This window comes from Anas platyrhynchos, chromosome 13 (assembly GCF_047663525.1).
Source record: "Anas platyrhynchos isolate ZD024472 breed Pekin duck chromosome 13, IASCAAS_PekinDuck_T2T, whole genome shotgun sequence".
NCBI lineage: Eukaryota > Metazoa > Chordata > Aves > Anseriformes > Anatidae > Anas > Anas platyrhynchos.
In genome coordinates, this window is record NC_092599.1 from 4,630,001 (window position 1) to 4,650,753 (window position 20,753).

Below are 20,753 nucleotides of genomic sequence, written 5' to 3' on the forward strand. Positions count from 1 at the left end.
CTCCAGGCTAAACCCACACAGTGAGGGGAGGAAGGGATGCGGGCTGCCTTCACCAAAGGTGAGGACAGGCCATGGGGAGCAGGAGGCGAGCGTTGGTCGCTGCCTTGGCGTGGGGAGGCTGCGGCCGGAGCGGGGCCCCTCGCGCTGCCCCTGGCTCAGCCCAGATGCTTTGCCGGAGCAACTTGACTAATGGCTGGGCACATCAAAAGTGGGAGATTAGCATCTCTGTAATTTGAAGTATTTTCCTCCCTCCTCTCCCCCGAGTATACTAACGTTCGATGCTGCCAAAAAGCGCCTATAGCCTTGCCTTTTAAGTAAGAAGTACACGAGTGGGACTGCTGCAGCTGACTCTGGGTGCCCGGCTCGCTGCATGGCGCGCATCGGGGTGTGCATGGCGATGTCTCCGAGCCCCAGCTGCTCCCTGTGCAGGTCCTGCGCCCGTTGCGGACGTGCCTGCGGAGCTGTTTGAACACAGATTTTCATTACTGCTTGTCAGAGTCGGAATCTTGTGCTCCCGGCTTCCAAGCCCGTGTTTAATCCAGGAAGCCCTTAAAGGCTTGCGAGAGCATCACCTTTGCATGTTGTGTCTGAAAAGTCTCAGCACGTAGCTTCGCGTGCCAGAAGCCGCATACTATGTTTTCCTGAAAATTGCGTTCGGGTTGCCAGAAGATCGGTGGGAACTTGAAATTTCCGAGTTACAAGTTCACACGCCAACTGCGAAGGAGAAAAGCCGAGGTGCGAGGTTGTGCAGAACCCTAAATTTCTCCCTTCCGGCTGAGCTCTACTCCGCACTCCCACTGGTGTCGTGTGTGCAGACAGCCTGAGCAGGCACCGCGGCCGGCGGCTCGCTTCCAGCGTGTGGGCAGCCGGAGAGAGCGAGGCACAGGCAAATGGCAGGGAAAAAAGGAGACGGGGATGCAAACTGCGAGGAGTGAAAGAATTCCAGAACCCTACCTTGGCGGGGCCGCGTGGGGGACGGGGTTTGCTTTGCCTTCGGAAAACAGTTGCGCAATGAAAAGGGAGCGCGGGGAAAACACCGCTCAGCCGAGCAGGTGATGGCGTGTAAATCCTAAAGGCTTCTTCCTAGCATCGCCGGGGCTCGAATCCATCTCCTGTGGTCTCCTCCGTAACGTGGGGTGCCCGGGGCTGTTCGGCAGCAGCACTCAGCTCTGGCTGGACTCGGCGCTGGGTAGGAAACCCTGCGGGTGTCCGCACGGCTGCTGGGAGGTCGGGGCGTGCTGGTGGGGTGCTGGGGTGCGGCCGTGCGATCAGTGGGACCCCTGCTGCTGCCCCTGCTCCCCTCTCCCCTCTCTAAGTTCTGCACGTCTTAATTTGACACGCTTTAAACTATTTTAGGATGGAACTTCTTATTTTTTTTCCAAGTCTTCAGCGGTTGCATGTTTGACACGGTTTTGTTATCCTAGATGTTGTGTTATGATCTGGCGCCGAGAGCATTAATTCCTTTATCAGCTCTATTTCCTTTACAGTTGTTCATTTAATTGAGCTCCTCTGTGTATTTTACAAAACAAGATGCATTCATTACAACTCGCAGACCTCAGATAGGGTTGTAACGTGTTGCAGAAAAATAGCACTTCCGCGGATAGTTGTAGAAGTTGGGTGCTTGGTTTATTTTTCAGATGATGGGAGGAAGCAGTAGCAGAATTCTTGCATGCATAATCAGGAGGAACTTTCCAGAAGCTCTTTATTCTAGCTATTTTCTTTTAAAGCTGTGTTTACTCTAAGAATTCGTCTGAGGCAGTTGAAATATGTGGCTGCAGCACAGAACAAAATACACTGTATGTTTTGTTCCTCTTCTTGTTCTGCTCTGACTTGTGCAAACAGCTTTAATCCAAAGGAGGAGATCACGCAGGCTGCGGCTGCGGCATCGCACCATCGAGTTCGGGGTGCGAATTACCCTCTTGCTGCACATCCTGACATTGAATCCTCTCGCCTCGAGGAGAGAGTAAACACAGCGGATCCTCCTCTTCCACGAGCCCTGGGAGCAGGAAGCCGCAGGCGCTCAGGAGCCAGCACATCTGCGGGACCGTGCACCTGCACGGGGATGGCGACGGCCGCAGGCTGCGGGTGCTGAGCGCGTCCCCGCGGCTCCCAGCGGACGGCAAGGACGCGGCTGGGAAGGGCTCTGCTCCCTGCTGCTGGGTTCACGGCCCAGGAAGGCCGTGCCATGAGCCCAGAGCAACCTCTGCCAGGGTTCTTGTGGCTGAGGGCCCTGCGGAGTGGTTTGTGCTGGCTGCTGGGAGGCCCCTGTCCTGCTGGCATCGTGCGTGGGCAAGGTATGGGCACCTGTAGGCGTAAGCAAACTGCAGAGGTGCGTTTGGTGACCGGTCCCTGGTTGCCTCTCTCTGCCACCTCTCCCTGTCCTGGCCCTCCCTGAGAGCGGCTCAGAGCTGGGGTGAAGCTCTTCAGCCCCGGGTGGAGGCAGAAGAGGGATTAAGAGCTTGGCTTCCTGCATCCTGACTCAAAAGTAGGCATATGTGCTTTTTTTGGTGAGTAGAAACAAAATCGGTTTCGACAGAGCTTTTTTAGGGAGTTTTCTCAGGCACAGGATGAAATTTTGAGGTGGAAAAAAAATTCACGCTTTTTTCTCTCTGTTGGGCCAGTGTGATGAGGCCCAACTGTATTTTTGGGTGCTCGGGATCCATGTGTGTCACCGCCGAGCATGTGGCTGCTGGGAAACGCGTGCGCGATGTACGTGTCTCCTGCACGGAAATCTGCGGGGATGGGATCCTCGCTCTGGACCCAGGCCGGAGCTGTTCCTGGGAAGGAAGCAACGAGGCAAAACTGGGCAGGAAAAGCAATTCTGTCCTACTTGTTCCATTCTGGCTGATCCCTTCCCTTCTGCCTCGTGTCCTAGCCGCAACCTGACAGCCCCAAAACCCGAGCCAAGCGCATTTTTCGTGCTGTGTTGTGGGCCTGATCCTCGAGAGGGCTTAGATGCTCTCAGTTGTAGGTGCTCAGAGTTCTTGCAAGTCACCCTGCTCAGATGTTCGTGGTTACTTTTTTTTTTTAATGAAAAAAAAAGCATTTTTCCATTTGCTTCTCTATAAACCGAAACCACTAAAGAGCTTCTGCTCAGTTTCCCCCCCAACACACACCGATGGGTGCATGGGAGGGACTGCAGGTCTTAGAAGGCTTTGAGTGTGTGAAAACAAGGAGCCCTAATGAAAAGAGTTTTGCAACTTAATTGTAGTGGGTGTGCCCTTGTTTGCAAAAAGAAACGAAAGTGCTGGAGGCCGAAGTGTTTTCTTTAGCCTCAGCCTGGTGGCAGAGCGGCGTAAACTTCCCCAGCCAGTTCTGCCAAGGTGCCTGAGACCTGCAGGTCCCCGCGGGGCTTCGGCACTGCTGCCTGGGACCCTACCCGGGGATTTTGGGGCCACCTCTCCTCGCGGCGCCCTCCAGAAACCCCACGTTGTGCACGGCGGACCCTCCGGCCCTTTCTGTCGTCTGTACCGGGGTTCCTGAGTGCCCTCCTTAACAGGTGGCTCGTTCGCATCCCATTCCCTCCGCCCGATGTGCAGCGTTCGGGGAAGCCAGCTCGTCTGCTCCACAGGGTTTGGGATTCATGAGCTGCCCTCTGGACGGAGATGCCCACCTCCATGCAGCCAGCCTGAAGCCCGCTGAGGGCTTGTCCCTCCTGGCACGCTGTCTCGAACCCCCTAGGAGCTGTCCCCGACCCCCTGCGACTGCTGCCTCCTGCTGCAGGCTCCTCGGCTCCCCAGTGCCCCCCAGAAACGCGAGCCGTTTTAAATAGATGCTGTGTGCAGCATCTTGGACTTGCTCCGTGAGTATGAGAAACGTTAACATAAATGCTTTAAATAACATCTAGTAGTGTTGAATGCACAGAATTATAAAACATTTTTATATTCTGAGGCTCATTTGCATCTTCACATTAAAAACTGTGGTTTTCTTTTCAGGGAACGCTTGCAAGATCTGATTTGTTTTGAAATCAAAGCTAAATTTGTGTTCCTGCATTCCTCTTTGCCCTTCATTTGACAAATTTTTCTTGTTCTATAAATACAGAATTGTAAACAAGGGCTAATCCTTAGCAACAACCTGGAAAGTTACCGTTTCTCTCCAGCTCCTATTATAATTAACGCAGACGCTCTGAATATGATGTGATTTACACGTAGTGTTCCTCAGGCCAGGAGGTACTAATACCTTGTTAGAGAACTGAGCAAAGAACACTCTCCTGCGTTCGCCATGTAACATAATTGCCCTGCATTTTCTTTCCTAAGAAGATGGTTAAAGATGCTTTTTACTTTACATTTGGAAAATGGAAGGCTTCTGCTTTTGCATTTGGCTGAAATTGTCTTAAGTGTGTTTTCCCTCCTGCAGCAGTCAACACTGTCGAAACATTGTGCGAAGTACATTTTAATAATATGGGTTAAGACCATCATTATATTAGTTTAATTCGCAGTCTAGGTAAATTCTTTAGATGCTTCCACTTTGTCATAAAAGTTTTTTTTTCACAGTAAACATCGTCTGTTTTCCCTGTGTAGAAAAGAAAGAGATAATAGAGTCGGTGAATGAATAAATCCCTTGTGTTAAATTGTTTGAGCACAGCCTGAGCAAGACTTTCTCTCATGGTCTGTCCTTTTCTTTTATTTAATTTTCATTTAATTTTGTTTTGTTCTGTTTATATTTGTTCAGGGAGTGTTTTTTTGGTGTTAATCTATGTAAGCCACATGCAGTTCAATGCTGCAGCTCCCAAAAGGCTGTGATTAAAACATTATGGATGTGGCAAACCACAAATAGAAAAGTAAGTTTACGTTTAGCTTTTCTTCATAAAATAGATTTTATTCAAGTTTCGTTATACCTTGGTAGCGTGGTCAGCATTGCCATAAAAATTCTGTGTGATATGAAATGATACAATCTGTGAAGCATTTCCCATTATGTAGACACCATGTCTTTAAATTATAGCAATTTCTTAAGATTTTAAAGCAAAATGAGCTCTTAGAAGTGTGATTAATAGCAGGGAATGAGGCTAACACTGGGTCATCAGTGGCACTCCATTACAAAAAAGGTTGGACTAATAAAAGCATCCATCTATTTGACCAATAAAGCATTTGAATGATATGCTTATAGTTTTTATCATCCCGTAGTTACTTTGTACTGAACAAACTGTGATTTTACGTGCTGGAAAAGGAGCGCGGAGCAGGCAGCGCAGCCGAGGTGAGAGCAGCAGTGTCGCGCAGGGAAATAGCACGACTGCCATGCGGAGCTTGATGTTTTCAGAAGCCTTCAGGTTGCGGTGTCGAAATTTCTGAAGCCGCTGTGAAACAGCTAAATCCCCCGTGACCCGTGCCTGCCTGCCCACAGCCGTTCGCTGAGGCTGGCCCTCGCCGTCCTGCAGGGCGGGGAGAAAGGACGGCATTGTGTGTAATCATTAATTCCGAGTTAAGTCCCCGGCAGCCCCAGACATCAGAAATATTCTGCTGAAGCACAGGAAATGGGGCAGCACTTCTGTTTTCCTGGTGCGCGGCCGCCAACTCCGTGCTCGAGTCCCACCTTTCATCCTGCCCGCTATTATGCTGTCAGCCTGATGTACGGAAAAATAGGAGGTTGCCTCCACAATGCTGCTTTCGGGTTTCATTTAAATACCTGCCTTATTAGGGGGTTGTACTCATTTCATGCTTTTGAGCGAGCTTTTTTTTTTTTTTTTTAACAACAAAAGGCTAAATGTTTTCTGTTAAAAAAAAAAAAGGAAGCGGAGTGTCTTGGCCAGCCGCAGATGCCCAGGATTGTGCTGTGAAGAAAAGTACCAAATATTCTCAAACTTGTGAAAAAATGATGAGGGAGGAGGCTCCTCGCCACCGTGCTGTTTGCAGATGAAATGATGAGGGAGAGGAGATGAGTGCCCGGGCAGCTGTGACCTTGGCTGCTTCCTGGGGTGAATTTTGCTGCTTGGTGGCAGCGCTGGCGCTCCTCGCGAGGCACCGGGGACACCGGGCAGGATTTGGGGCATTTGGGGGCAAAAAGGACCTGTAGTGCAGACCACAACTGCATCCTCTATCCCCATCCACCCAGTGCGATGTCTTCAAGGGCTTATTTTACCTACGGGAGGGATGAAGAGGCTTCTGGAGGTCACAGCAGGGATGGTGTCAGGGCAGGAATGTAACCCAGAGCCCTGGATTAACCCCTGCCGCTGGGACCATCCATCTTCTCTCCCTCTGCTTCAGATCTTGCCCGAAATCCACGTTCAAGATAGAGCAGTTCCAGAAACCTCCCTGCAGGAGGGTAGCAATGGGCATCTTCTGAGGGGTTTGGGGGCGAGAGACGGGAAGGGAGAGGTGGGAAACCTCGGGGGCTTCAGGAGGGCACCGCCAGGAGGGATGGCACAGGGCAGTGGTGCTGAGAGAGGGATGCCAAGGGGTAGCTGAAGGCCAGGGCTTTCTGGTGTGAGATGAAGACTTCGGAGGAGAGAGAGGGGCTTCGGAGGGGCTTCTGGCACCACCTGGGTCACTGCAGAGGAGCAGGGGAGGTCTCCAGAGATCGGAGGCTGGAGGCAGGAGGCAGAAGGAAGAGGGCTGAGGACGGGCCAGAGAAGGAGGAACCGTGCCTTGTGCATGGGCGTGTGTGCATGAAACCAGCCGGCCATGCCGGGAGGGATGAAGCTGTGCGGAGAGGCAGCGTTGTGCTTGTTTGTTTTAGGGGAGAAACTGAACATTTTGCATCCCACCTTATGCAGTTGCTGATTTTTTTTTTTTTCTTAATGTAAATAGATCTTCCACATCAGTGGTTTGGCCGGTAAAGCTTGTTCTGTGAACCACTTTCAAGTGATTTCAGCTCCTTTCTCTGCCCTTTATCTAGCAGATGCACGGCCCTGTGTTTTCCTCTGTTGCCTGTTGTCCTGAGGTTGCAAAGAAAGACTGCAAAGGCTTTTTGTTTGTTGTTGTTTAAGGGGGAAAAAAACCCCTCAATCCACAGAAGAGTTAACAGGATCTCACTTGATCTGCTGGTTTATGCAATGAGTAATGCGAGGTTGGTAACAGCAAATTGTTGTTTATAAGCAAACATGGCACTGTGTAAACAAGGAGGCCTGGTCCCCAACTGGTTGGATTTCATGGTGGTCAGCAGCTGATGTATGTAACGTACAACCTTTCTGCTGCTCGAAATGTCAGAAGAATGACTATTTGTTTGTCTTGAGTTCTTCCCAGCTGTTTACTCTGTAATGCATTTGCCTCAACCTTGATTCCCTAAGAGTGGCCCCTTTCTCCTCCCTGCTCTGTTTACATTAGTCCTGCCCCGAGTGTCACCTATGAAATCTGTTGATTATTCCACCTGGTTAATGTTAAATTGCTCTTGCAAGATGATGTGTTTGTTCATAAACACAAATGCTGGGCCCCTTGTTTACTGTACCCATGGCAGCAATCAGTTATTAAACAAATATTGCTTTGTTTGCGGGTGTGAGCAGCAGTTTATCCTGCAAGGTCTGGAAAAAAACCTTTAAATGCTGGGATTTTGATAAAGGAGAAAAAGGGGAGCTTGTCCCTGGAATGTGGCTGAAACTCACTTTGGTTTGCTTTGCTTATCTTTAACTTGGGTGAAGGGGCTAGAAAGATTAGCAAGTTGTTTGGTTTTTCCAAGAGATTTCCTTAGTGTAATGATATCTATCCAGTTGTTTGCTTTTTTCAGAAGGGAGAGAGCACTCCTGCAAGACGACTAGCACAGCGATAGGCGGCTGATGGCTAGAAAATCCTGTACGGAGCAAACAAGGAGTTAGAAGGTCTAGGACAAAGGTATAGGGCTCTGAACCAGGTAATCGCCCCAGAAGAACGGCCTTCGAGTTCTGTGCAGCATTGGGTCGGGGCTGTTTTGGTTTCCCTCCTTGCTCCTGTCCGATTGTAATCGATGAAGTCTGAAAAGGCGAAGCTTTCACTTTTATTTCTGAGATCTGAGCAAAATCTCTGGTGTAAGAGCAGAGCCATCTGAACGGAGAGAAGGTACCCAAGTTACAAATGCTCTCTGCCATTCCTTCTCCTGCAAGGGAGGTGCCTGAGCTGCTGTATCCTATTTATAACTGGAAAGCAGCATTTACATCTGCTAATTTCTGTATGCTGGCTATTTGCTCTCTGCTTTCTGAGAGTCCTAATTAGAGAGCACCCTCCTGGTAGTTGTTGCTTTTGGGTTGTTTTGCAAATGAGCAAGAAAAGTCACTCACACCATCTTTGTTTTTCAAAATTATTGTTTGTTATTGTTTCTGGATTTCGAATGCCAGGCAGGACCTGTTAGCACGTACAGTAAATTGTTAGGGCGTCGCACACAGAGGGAGTAAACCCTCCTAGAGTGACCTTGAGAAGGAAATGTTAACTCTTTTTGTATGAAGGTGGTGCCTGCGCCTTTATGTAGGAATTATCAATTAAAATATCTTGAATATACGTGTATAAAAAGCTTCTGAAGGAAGCAATTAAATATTTGGCTTTCTCATCCCTTGGAAAGGTGAGGAACAAAATCTGGATAGAAATGTGACGTCCTGCTTTCCCTGCCTCACCCCAGTGCTCCAGGCCTGTTTTGGCTGCCGGGAGGTGGGTGCCTGAAGCCGTGGCTGTGCCCGCGGGCATTAAGCAGCCGGCCTGGCTGCCTGCGTCTGGGGGAAAATAGTGAAGTGAGAACGGCGTCGTGCACAAGTGCTGAGGACTTGCACCTGGCTTCGGGGTGGTTTCTGACTTCTGGAGGCCGGTAGACGGTTTAGAAACGCTTTGTTGGAGCTGCGCCGGGGGGGTGGGCTCCTCGTTAACGTGCCGCCAGCACTCAGTCTCGCAAGGGTTGGTGTCGTCGTGGTGAAGCAGTGCTGCTGCCATCTCCGTGCTGCCACGCCAACGTGTTTATTAAATGCAGCTCTGGCCTTCCAGTAAGTTGGGTATTCTGGTCGCCTTCTTTGCCGGGAGAGGGACTGGGAGCACACGTTGTGGGTGCCGAGCGGCGTGCACGCAAACAGAGGGGCCCCGGGCCGTGAGAGCGGCTGCGTTTCTGTTCCTCTCTTCACCTAGACCCCGCAGGTGGGTGCCTCCCGAGGGACGTGCAGCGGTGCCGTGCCCCTCTCCGGCGAGGGGCTTTCCTCTAACGCCCACACTGCCGTGTCCCAGCCTCATGGTGGCCGTCGCAGAGCACAACGAGGCATGGTTTTGGGCTGGGTTGGGTGGTTTGCTGCTCGCCGTTCCTTCCCTGCCAAATAAACGATGGTCCCAGCAGTGGGAAGGGCGGTTTCGGTCAAGCTCGTGGCTGGAAGACAGCTCTCCCCGGGAGAGAGGAAGGAACCTCACTCGGCCGGTGGCGGGATGTAAACGCTGCATCCTCCTCGCCACTCGCCTGGAAATGGCCCAGCTCGAGAGCCTCGCCGCAGCCGTGGCGTGAGCTTTGTGGATCTCAATAGCTGTCAGGCTGAGAGGTGTGGATTGATGGAGAGCTAGCTTCACAAAGGGGATTTGTTTATCCAAGGTGAGACTGGGAGCGACTTCCCCGTGGATGTGTTAAAAGAAGGGGGAACGCAAGATGCTCAGGCAGGGAAAGCAGAGCTGTCCGCCTCCTCTGCCTGACGCTCGGGTCTCCAACAAATGTTGGGTTATGTGAGCGGGGAGAGAAAGCTTGGCAGTCGTCGTGGGCTGTATTTGGCAGGTAAGGGTAGGATGGAGTTTTATGGCTTTTGTATCCAGTCCCAACAAGCAGGCTACAGATCACCTACCCGAAGCAAAGAAGTGAGGCCTTTTGTCTTGCAGTTCGGTGTGATTTGGTGCACGAGTATTTCATGGGGACCAGCTCTAACTCTCTGAAAAGAGAACCAGTGGCAACCTTGTGATGTCCATTTCAATTAATTTTCCTTGGATTTTCTTGTTCTCTGTTCTTCCTGGTTGTGGTCAGCAACACCCACAGCAGCACTGATAATCTCAGGGATACCAGCAGTGAGAGCTCCTCTAAGTTGTTTGGCCATGATTTCACAATAAGCCAGCGTGGCACAACTGGGCTTAGGCTCCTGCCTGTCCTTCCCTTCTAACCACGGCTGTCTTAAATTTCAGCTCCTGCAGAGCATCAGTCAGCCTTTCACTGAGCTGCCTCTAAGTGATTTCAGGTTCCCGTGGCCCTGAAGTGAGCCACACACACAAATGGTGAACAAGGCAGTGATGCTGTGTACGGTTAACATAAATAAAGAAATAAATAAAAAAGTTGTGGCAGGCTGCAGATAGGCAGCCGTAGGTAGAGCTGCTCCTCAGGAGACTGCAGGGTGGAAAGTGGGACAGAAGCCCTGCTATGGGTTGAGGTAGGCAGAAATTCAGCTTTCTACTGGTGAGGCCGCAGGCAGGAGGTCAGGCAACCCGCATCCTTCTCCCGTTGGCCAAGGTGATGTGCTGAAGCACTTCTAGAAAGCCCCAGCTGCTCACCCACTGGATTTAGTTACAGAACTCTTCACATTTCCCCCTCCTTGTTCAGTTCTTCCCTCTCTGCCCTCCCCGTGGCTCAGCATCACCAGGCAGCGCTTGCCCTGTGCGGGGACGGGGAGCAGCCGGGTGCCAGGCCCACGCCGTGGATGGGCTCTTGGGGCTGCTCCGGGAGCAGTGTGATTTGCTCCTCTTCCCCGGGGAGGCTCGGCGCATCGCCTCCACCACGGGCTCAGCCGACCCGAGGCCGGGGACGAGTCCAGCGCCGCCCCTCGCAGCCCCAGATGGGAGCACGAACCCGAGGCCGTGCTGCGGATAATCCCGTTTCTGCCGGACCCTTTATTTCCTAAGCACTAAATGAAATTTCAGCTTTTAGATACGTCTAGACATATACAGTGCGCGATAAAGTTGATAATACATTAATCATTTTTAACAACAGGTAATATGCATAATTTATGGTGTTACAGTGCTATCTTTTTTGATATTTATGATGGATAATGCTCAGTTTTTGCCCTCATATTACTGCTTTAAATTATACCACAAGAAAATTAATGAGAAACTAGATTTATGGGTTTCATTTGTTTGTCAATTCGGAAATTAATTGGGTGTTAATTTTAGCCGTCCCTCATCAGACCAGGTCTTTAGTATGTGTGCATTACTTTGCATTCATTGAAGCCTACCTCCCATTTACTGTGGGTCACTAGCTTTGCATACATTAAAATAGCCCTCAGGCTCATTCTCTTGATTACTTTTTGAACTGCCATGCATTAGAAAATTTACGCCTTTCTGTTATAATTATGAAAATTCTGTATTGGAAGATGGTGCTTGCATAACAGCAAGTATACAGTCGTGCTCAGCCATGTAGGATCATATAGCAAATCCCAACACATTTTTGTTCTAATCCTAGAAAATAGCACTCTTGACAATCTTTGTTGTGTGAGTTTCATCCTTTGAAATTTCAAGGATCCGTCTTTATGCACTGAATTACCTCTTTAAGCTGAGGAAATATCAAAGGATTTCACCTCGTATCTGTCGCCGTCTCTTTGTTTCCTCTTCCCGCACTTCCCGTGCGCGTTCCTCCCTTCCCTTGCTCCAGGTTTGCCTCTCCTGGAAGAAGCGCGGCTGTCAGATGTGACTCAGCATCGCTTTTCAGGACAGCAGTCTGACTCGTTCTGTGCCGTACTATTTTGGTTGGTTCCTAAAGATCATCTTTAATTGCTCTTTGCAACCAGTTCTCCCTTCTCGTACTCCTGCACAATTCAGCAACCACCAGTAGCGTGTAGGCGAGTGGCCTTCAAAGGGGTAAGCATGAAGTTTTATCCCAAAAGTACCCTAATGTACTGACAGTTGATCTATAGTTAGTTAGTACATAATTATACCTAAAATACACCCTGTCAGCAGGATAAATGACGGCTACTGAAAACTCTAAAAGCATGATGGGTATGCACCCATCTGCAACGACGAGAGCTGAGGGGTTTGTAAGTTGAGAAAGGCTGGTGAGTTCAGGGTGATCTGATTTACTTAAACCGTGCCATATGTCAGGATGGCTCTTTCTAATAGTCGTGCTAACCGCAGACGCAGGCAGAGAGAAGTCATCTGGTCCACCTGGCTAGTTTGGACTCCCCTCCCCAGCATTATTTCTGTATTTAGCGTGGTGGCAGCCCTCGAGCTGCTCATGTGAAGCTGGCTGATTCACAGTTAATTGTGACATGGTGTAATTTAGTAAATGAGCAGCTGAACATCTGTACGCCTTCCCCCACGGTAGATCAAAGCCTTACCTTACACAAGGCTTTTAATTTCCACTAGTGAATCCTTTTTGTTTGACCGAACTCATGGCTGGCGGGACGGTGCTGCTGGCCGGCCTCGGGACAGGCTGTCAGCCGGACTAAATGGGGGTTTCGGCGTCTGCTGTAGACCGTCGGAGCATGTTCCTGGAAACACTCGGGACTGGTGGCAGGATGAGGAGCCTGAGGCGCTTTCCCTGGCCAGCCACTTGCTCCAGAGGTACCGGCACTAAAAGGGTCCAGCTGTGAGTTCAGTGCTGGGAAAGCCCTCGTGGTCCTCGGTGCTGGTGACGGGCAGAGCTGGGAGCGCCCCGCTGCCTTCACGTTGCTTTTGTACCTGTGCTGTTGGTAAGAAGCAGCTCTCTGCTCGTGCTTTTGTGTTGTCTTGCCGTTCGCCCTCTGGAGCGTGTTAGTTTTCAAGAGGCAAAATCCTGCCTCGCAGCGCTGCATTGCTGTGAAGCGCTTCCAAACGTTGTTCTGTTTTTCATAGTCATGCGGAGAAGCGCTCAAAAGTTGGTCCTGAGCTTGCTTTGGGGAGCTGCTTGCAACAAATAGGTAAAATATTTACGTATGAATGATGCCTGTGTGGATGGCGTGCCTGCTAGAGAATTTAGGGCTAGAACTTGTCATTTGATCACTTACTTAAAGCTGATTTTACCATTACTCTTCTATCCATACAAGTAGAAAGATATTTTATAAATCTGTGTTTAGTTTAATTTACACATGCTTTCATGGCTGGGCCAAGTTCTTTAAGGGCATTTATTCTGCTTCATATAAATAATTGATCAGCCAAGTTAATTTACTTCTGCCTGACTTGGTCAACCTTAATTAACTGCCCTGGAATAAAGGCTGAACTTTTTGTTAGCTTAAAATCTTTCACAAATGTGACAAAGAGGGGATGTATTATGACAACGTTTTTGCTCTTGCATTGTTCCCAGGGGACAGAAATGTTGAAAGATCTTTATGTGCACGTATGTATTTGTAAAAACCTCCAGATACTAGTCGCCAAAATAAAATCATCAGCCTTGCTAGTGACTTTCCAGTTGTAGCCCAGGTCGAGTCTGGAATCATATTTAAAGAAGGATTTTAAGGCCCAGAAGACCCCAGGGATAGTTTTTTTTTAAGGTGATGAGGTTCTTAGAAGTGCGGACTGGAACTTATTCAGGAGTCTTAAAAACATCTCACCAGATGCCTCTATGTATGGGAGGGCATCCCACCAGGTCTGGGTGGCTGTCCCTTACTCTTTCGTGTTTGCAGCGGGTCCTTATTCTGACGGGTGCATCAGAGAGAAAATCCTCCCTCGTGCTGACATTAAACAATGCTGCTAGGTCTTTAGAAACTCCACCGGTAGCAGAATTGCAGAAATTGCACACTTCAGTGCCCACCTCCGGCCTGCTAATCTCCGTGCTTAACCTTGCTCATCTCGCTAGGCCGGTGGAGCTAAGAGATGTGTATCTGCAGCATCTGGACTTAGTGATGTTAAGGACTTTTTAAAAAATGGATTGGCACAGAACGTTTTCAAAATGAGAATTCCTTCAGGTTGTATCTTTTTAGTTCAAAACACTGACTCCAGAGTCCTCAGAAAGATCCTTTTCATTCAGCCAAAGTTCACATCCGACCTGTGTTTTTTCAATTTTGACCATGCCCTTAAGAAATCAGCTGTCTCCAAGTCATCTGGAAGACAATGAGCTGTTGTCCTCCTATTGACAGTGTGCATCAGTTTGATTCCACTCCATTGAAATTTTACCCCCTTACCTTGAACATAACATATTAAGCAAAGAGATGAGCCAAACCATATGGTTTGGGCTTTGTAGTTGGCTGTACATCAAAACTAGAAGAGGTTTTGTGCAGGTTAAGTCCAGAATCTTGAAAAATCGATCTCTGTTGTGAGATTTTTAAATGAAGCTGATACTAAGTCATATATGAACAGTTTGTTTAATACAAGCTCCTGGATTTCAGGTTGCAATTCTACAAGGGCAGCTGTGGAAGTTTGTTGTTCATGTTGCAGCTTATCTTTGGGCCCTTCTTAGGGGAAAAGCATCTTGTGTCACCTTTAATAATCTGAAGAGTCGTTCTGTATCCACCCCTAACATGAAATAGTGTAGAATTTTTATGAAAAAAAAAAAAAAGATACTTAGAGTGATAAGAACCCATCTATTTTAAGCTGTTAAAATACATTTTCCTTTGCAGAATTGATATGAGAGTCATTCTGCTTGGTAGGACGTGCAAGGCGGACGTGCTCTTCTGCCATTGCATTTCTTGAGTCGGGATGCGGTGTCTGGTATGTCAGGGAAGCTTTTGTGGAGTACGGTATTCCTACAATAAATCATTATACACAGCAGCTTTTTTGGTACCGTTCTGCTTACCTAGGGTTGTATTCGGACCAGAATCGATGTTGGTGGTACTCGACAGAAAGCTTCGGTTCGATTGCCACAGAACACAATAAAGTCAGCCCTGCTTTGCTTTTTTCTTTCACAGTTTTGAATGACAGACTTCACTAATAGGCTTCTGTAAGGCCTGCTCCTCTGCGCTGAAGAGAGACAATTATCTCAGCCATCCTCAGTGTACTATCACCTCAGCTCATTTAGGTGTGCTCAAAAAGACAAATAATAATCATTCTTGCAGAAAGCTCTCGCAGGTTGATTTTCATGACATGACGCTTAATGATCAAACCAAACTGTGATTATTTATGTCAACTCACATTTGACTACAGGGAAGAAATAAACAGTTTTATCTTCTCTCCCTTGAAAATCCTGCTTTCTATTGGAGGCATTTTAGCAAAGTGGATTTGTTTTGTATTGGTGTCCAGCTGAAGTTATATTGAAGTTGACTGCCCATGAATGGGTGTTCTTAAATCAAAATTTGCTCAGAGATGTTCGCTTCTGCTTTTAAAATAATCTTTGAGTGGGCAAAGCCCTGGAAGTCCAAATCATCACAATTTTCATTTTACTGCCTGATGTTCCCGTTGCACACTCCACCTCTAGCTCCAGTTCCCTGCTGGTTGCACTGGTTCTGCTGGGAACATCGCAAGGGCAACCCCGCACAGCTCTGCTGGTAGCTGCTTGGGGTGCTTGGAAATGTAAAAGGGAGCCTGGACACGTGCTCAGGAACTCAGTGATCTTTTTGTTACCGAATACTGCAAATAATCCATCCTTCTCTCTGTCCTATAGGTTGGAAAAATTGTAGCAATAGCTGCTGTTGTTTTTTTCCAGGAGCATTTTGCAGTCCTCGAGGCAATAAATAATTTCTTGACCAGTTTGTTTGTGAACTAGTTTCTGTGTCCTGGAGATATTTTGCTCAGAAGGGCAAGCCAACAAATCCTGATCAGGCAGTGATAGATCTGCTCCTCGGTGGTGTGCATTCTTCTTGCTGCTGTCAAAGGCATCTCCGAGCTTTGGTCGCTGCTCTCTCTTACCCTCCTTAGTAGTTTATCCATGCTCTTGCCTCCAGTCGATCTGTTGCATTAGAAGTGTTTGAGAATGAAGTGTGCTTTTTACTGTTGGAGCACGTTGGTTTTACCATCTCTTTCCGCTGTGGTGTCTCCTTGGAGGTACCTGCAGCCATTTTAGGGTGCCCGTTCTCAGCTGGGCGGCCTGCCCCAGGGCCTGCTCAGCACGGGACACACCGCTGGGCATCGCAGCAGGCCGAGAGATGAGTCTCGGGGTTTCACCTGCTGCTGCAGTCCTGCATGGTCTCCTTGTCCAGAGTTACATTAATGAAATGCTCCATTTCCTCCAGCTGGGGCTTGACCTCAAATTTAGATGGAAGGGAAGGAGTTGCAGCAATTTCTTGAGTCATCTCTGGTGAAAAGAGGCGCAGTCGCTGCCCAGTGCGTAATCCAGCCTTGCATGCTAGATGCTTGCATAGACCTCACTGTGCTTGTCGGGTTTCCTGATAGTGTCGAAAATGAAAAACACACCGTGCTCAGTCTGTGTGAGAGCAGGATCATGCTAAAACCCCAAAGCATTTACTCGTGGCGTTGGGAAAGCCGTAGGTTAGTTTAGATCTCTGGAGCTCTTACAAGGGGGCTGACAGAAGCTTTGTAATGAGCCCCAAGCCCTTTTGTCTCCTTGCATAATTCCAAGATTTCACAAAACAGATTGAAAGAGGCTTCCATAGCCCAGCTGAAATTTATTTAAATGTAATCGGAACATTTGAATCTGTCCTAGCACCATCCATGCTCTCGGGCGGCCGGCGGCCTGAATAGATCCCTTCATGACTGGAGCGGGGTCCCGCTAATGAGCGGCCTGCCCGCCCGGGCCGTGAATCAGCGAGGAGAGCTGAGGCCGGAGCGTGGTGGTGCTGACAAAGCCCTCATTAGTCAGCTGCTTCTCGGTGATGACATTTTGATTATCAGCCGGATGGATCATGGTTATGAATGGCTGAAGCTACCAAGTGAAAAAGCGGCCTGGTTTTTGTGCGTGTGGCTGGAGCGCGTCGTGGTGACAGTGGGCGCCTGTGCTGGAAGGACGAGGCCTTGCCTCCAGCCACGCTGGGCTCCCCTGGAGCCCTGGGAAAGGCTTCTCCCCCGGTACGTGTCCATTAGAGAGGCATTGTGTGCCTCTCCCTTTCTGACTGACATTTTCCCTTACACCCTGGAAAGGATTTTTGTGCTTCCTTCTGAATCGGGGTAGGGATGGACCTGAAGCAGTCCCCCAGTTCTTCCTGGTGTGTGAAGCTGCTGAATTTTGAAGCGCACGGCCCTGCATGGAGGTGCTTGGCTCCCGTGTGGGTGCTGAGCGGGCACCGGGCTCAGAGCACGCAGCACAGCTCTCCCCGGGCTGGAATTGGAGGGAGGGGTGGGCTGGCAGAAGCAGATCAGATTAATTATGTGTAAATCTGGTAACTTGGGGCATAGCAGGTGGAAATACCTATAAAACAACTCATCAGCACATCTCAAAGGCAGTGGTTTGCAGCTGGAAAGTGGCATATGTGCTTTGCTTGGGGTCTTGTGCTGCCAGTTCATTCACAAAAACACAACGTGAAATCCCAAGAGATCTTGGGGAAGCAGTTGGGCAGTCCTCCTCCTCCTCCTCCTCCTCCTCCTTCTCATTGTGGGGTCTGAGACCCACTGCTGAGCACAGCATTTCATAGATCCACAGACAAACACCCACCAAGAGTTACGAACAGCCTGCTGGCTGGCCGTGCAGAGCTGTGACTGCGAAGATGATGTTTAGCCCAGTACACAGATAACTTGCTACAGATAGCTCAGGAGCCTTTTCACCATAACACCACAGTGCCTCCAAAGTCAGGCCAAATCCAATAAATTTGCCAAAAGCACAAGTTCTGTGAGCTATTGAAGCAGTTTGCTCGAAGTGAGAACCAATGGTGTCCAGCACATCCCAGGCTCAGCCTAAATTGATTCATGGTAGTAAAAGGAACTAATTCAGCAGTATCACAGTGGGGATGGAAACCAAAATGCTGAATGCTCTGCTTCCCCTACCTGTCCCTGCGTACTATATATGAAGTTTTCGATGTTGTCCATCACATGTTGCAAAGAATGACTCATGGCTTTCAAAGGAAAGCATCCAGATGTAACTAGAGAAATTTAATTATGGATTCTGTGTGTTCATTTGAAAATATTTTTTTTTCTCTAAGGGAAAAAAGATGTTGAGCAAAAAATACTATATTTAGAACAGAACGTACTTACTAAAATTATAGCTGTACCAACAGATAAATAAACATAAACTAGTAGCATGAACCATTAATGAAAGATAAATCGTATGAAGGGAAATGACAAATGTTTACAGTTTTGGCAGGATTTAAAACAGGGCATGTCTCCTTATATACAGCAACTGTTTTAACAGCTGCTTTTTTTTCCCCTCCCCTAAATTATTTCAGGTTTTTGAGTCATGATGCAAGAATCTGGGACTGAGACAAAAAGTAACGGTTCAGCCATTCAGAATGGAGCGAGCGGTGGCAACCATTTACTAGAGTGCAGCCTACGGGAAGTGAGATCAAACGGCGAGACACCTTCAGTTGAAATTGGGGCTGCAGATTTAACACATCTTCAGCAACAGCAGGTACTGTAAGACATATTACAATTTTCCTACTTCCAGAAAAAGCATGAAGCATTTAACCCCCTCCCCACCCCCAAACCCTTCACGTTTGCCAGTCAGAGGATGCTTTCAGGACCTGCCTACAACATTCTGTACATTTTTTGTCTGTAGAGGATTGCGATCGCAATGTAAAGAGAAATGTTAGACTTTCTTTTTTTCCAGAGTTCTTTTTAAATCGTTCCCTGGCAATACCCAAAGATCAGGGCCTGAGTGTGTTGAGTCTGGTGGCAGCGATTGGGTGAACCGCTGTATACAAATAACTGGTTTCCAAAATATGTCACTGGGTGGAAAATACACTAATGCTCAGTTTTGTTTTTGCAACAATTTTTAATATAACCTAGCAACCTCTATCAACAGAATGTTTCCTATTAGCGAGAAACGCTGTGGAGGTATCTGCTGTGGCAAAACTTCGGAGTAAATAAATAAATAAAGCGCGCGTCAGGGCTCTCTCCAATTCAGAAGAATCGCAACAAAATTGTGCCTTAGCCTTTCCCTTTGTATTGTAATTAGTGTATTTTCTGGGAAGTGAGTACGTTCACCAGTGTGAATTATCCGTATAATACATTTTGTCCTTTTTCTTTCCTCTGATAAAATTTTGCAACTCTCTCAGGAAATTTTACACTGGAGTGCTGGGCATGTATCATTAACGTGTTTGGGAACAAAGGCTGCAGGAGAGCTGTCGTGAATACACTTAGGCCTACCCCTCACTTCTCTAATGCAATAAGCATTCTTCAAACCTTTTAAATAAGCGATTGGCAGCTGGTTAAGGCTCCCCTAAGTGTACAGTGATCTTTTTAGCAGGTTGTTGTGGAGAAGAAAAACCTGCACTCAAAAACAAAGCAAACTGCGGGCTTGTGGAGGAGCCAGGGACCCCGTTTGCCAACCTAAGACAGAAAGCTGCTGTAATTAAACAAGTCAGAAACATGGATGATACTAAATGCATAGATTTGGGTTGTTTCAATCATTTTCATCCTACAGGTTTTTACTTGAAGTGAGAATACCATCAGTGAGAAAATCACAGCCATGCTGAATTCATTACTGCAGTAGTCACACAAAACCACGGATAAAATTTCAATAACTGCAGGCCACAGTTGAGTAAACAGTTGCACTGAAACTTAATTCCTGTTGACTTTTCCCTCATTCTTCGCCAGGGGCACATTCTGATTCGTAGTGCAAAGACAACAGGGGTTACAGCTTTGATTAATATAGGACAGTGGAAGAGGATTGGAACAGTAAAATATGTTCAGCACAAAGGTCTCTCCTTAAAAAAGGCTTCATATCAAAACGAGTTAATTACACTGCCTTTTCCATAGGAGCACTATGGAATTTTCCAGCAGCGCTGCTCCCTGCCCACTCTGAGCAGAGAGGAGCCGAGGGAGCACCCGGGCACGCTGCGGGGCACGGCCCAGCAGCAGGGCACAGCCCTCTGCTGCGTCCCTCCTGCTCCCAGCTGCTTTCCGTAGCCACCCAGAGGGCTCTCGCTGCCTTCCACCCCGTTGTGGCATTCACCAGCCGCCCATTTGGTTACAGAGGGGCAGAGATTCCTTCCTAACGGGTCCTCAGCCCTGCCCTGGTGCCCGGCACAGCTGGGGCAGGGTTGCCTGCAGTTGGCTCCGCGTGTCGCCCCCAGTTTATTTCTCTTCTGCCAGCACAACAAACGTGTTTGCTTAGCTCGCTTTCCTCCAAGTGCTTAAAAGACCTTTATGTTCTGCGTTTGAATTCTGCTCTTAATTGGTTTCGATGACTAACTTTTCCATGGAGTTATCTTTTAAAGAGCAAGTTGATTGCAAAGTTTCAAACACTTATTGAAAAAAAAAAGATGACAACAAAAGGGTAACCAGAGCCAGCATAAAAATATCAATCTTTGTGTTTGGAAAATATTTTTAAATGCTGAAAAGAAGAAAAACCCGTTGTTTTCAGACAGCTAATGCAAGCATTTACAGATACACATACAACATGGAGCATAATGTTTAGATGTTTCTCCATATACAACATATGCTCTCAGGTCACTTAACAGAATGCGTTCCACAGAACGCTTCTTCAATACAAATGAATGAGTTCTGAATTAAACAGCTATTTCTTAAGAGCATTTCATTCAAATCTTTTCTTTTTGCCACCTGGCACTTGTTTTGTCTGAAAAAAAAAATCAGCGGCGGGTAGTTCGAGCTCGGCTGTTGTGGGTAGCGATGTACTCCAGGGCTGAGCGGGGCTGAGCGCTGGGACGTGGGCTCGCAGTGGCTCGTCTGAAGCATCTGTGCTGAGTTTTGGTTCTCATTTTTTGGTAAATTTATGAATTTATGAGGACTAATAGCTTTGTTACTTTGAGAAAGGAAAACAAATGCTTCACATTTTTTAGGAAGTTTTAATGGGTTTACAAACTTGTAAATATTTTAGCATGGAAAACTGTGGAGCACCGCAGATGTTCCTGTGTTGGAAGGAGCAGCACGCGGTGTGAACTCACTTGTTCTAAGTGCAGGGAGGACTCAGAGGACAAGTATTACTCCTGTGTCATCTCA

The 20,753-nt window shown here is 48.1% G+C and overlaps 1 protein-coding gene across 22 annotated transcripts in view; it reads left to right on the forward strand.

Moving 5' to 3' along the window:
- Nucleotides 1-20,753, forward strand: part of FOXP1 (forkhead box P1) — a 364,496-nt gene that overhangs the window by 187,810 nt on the left and 155,933 nt on the right. For 21 of the 22 annotated variants that reach the window (XM_072044462.1, XM_072044450.1, XM_072044454.1 and 18 more), the window contains one exon: nucleotides 18,020-18,201. In XM_072044462.1, coding sequence (XP_071900563.1) covers nucleotides 18,031-18,201 — 171 coding nt within the window. In that variant the 5' untranslated portion in view covers nucleotides 18,020-18,030. Of the gene's footprint in view, nucleotides 1-3,564; nucleotides 3,803-18,019; nucleotides 18,202-20,753 lie in introns of those variants that run through there. The other variant, XM_072044458.1, reaches the window with a different exon arrangement.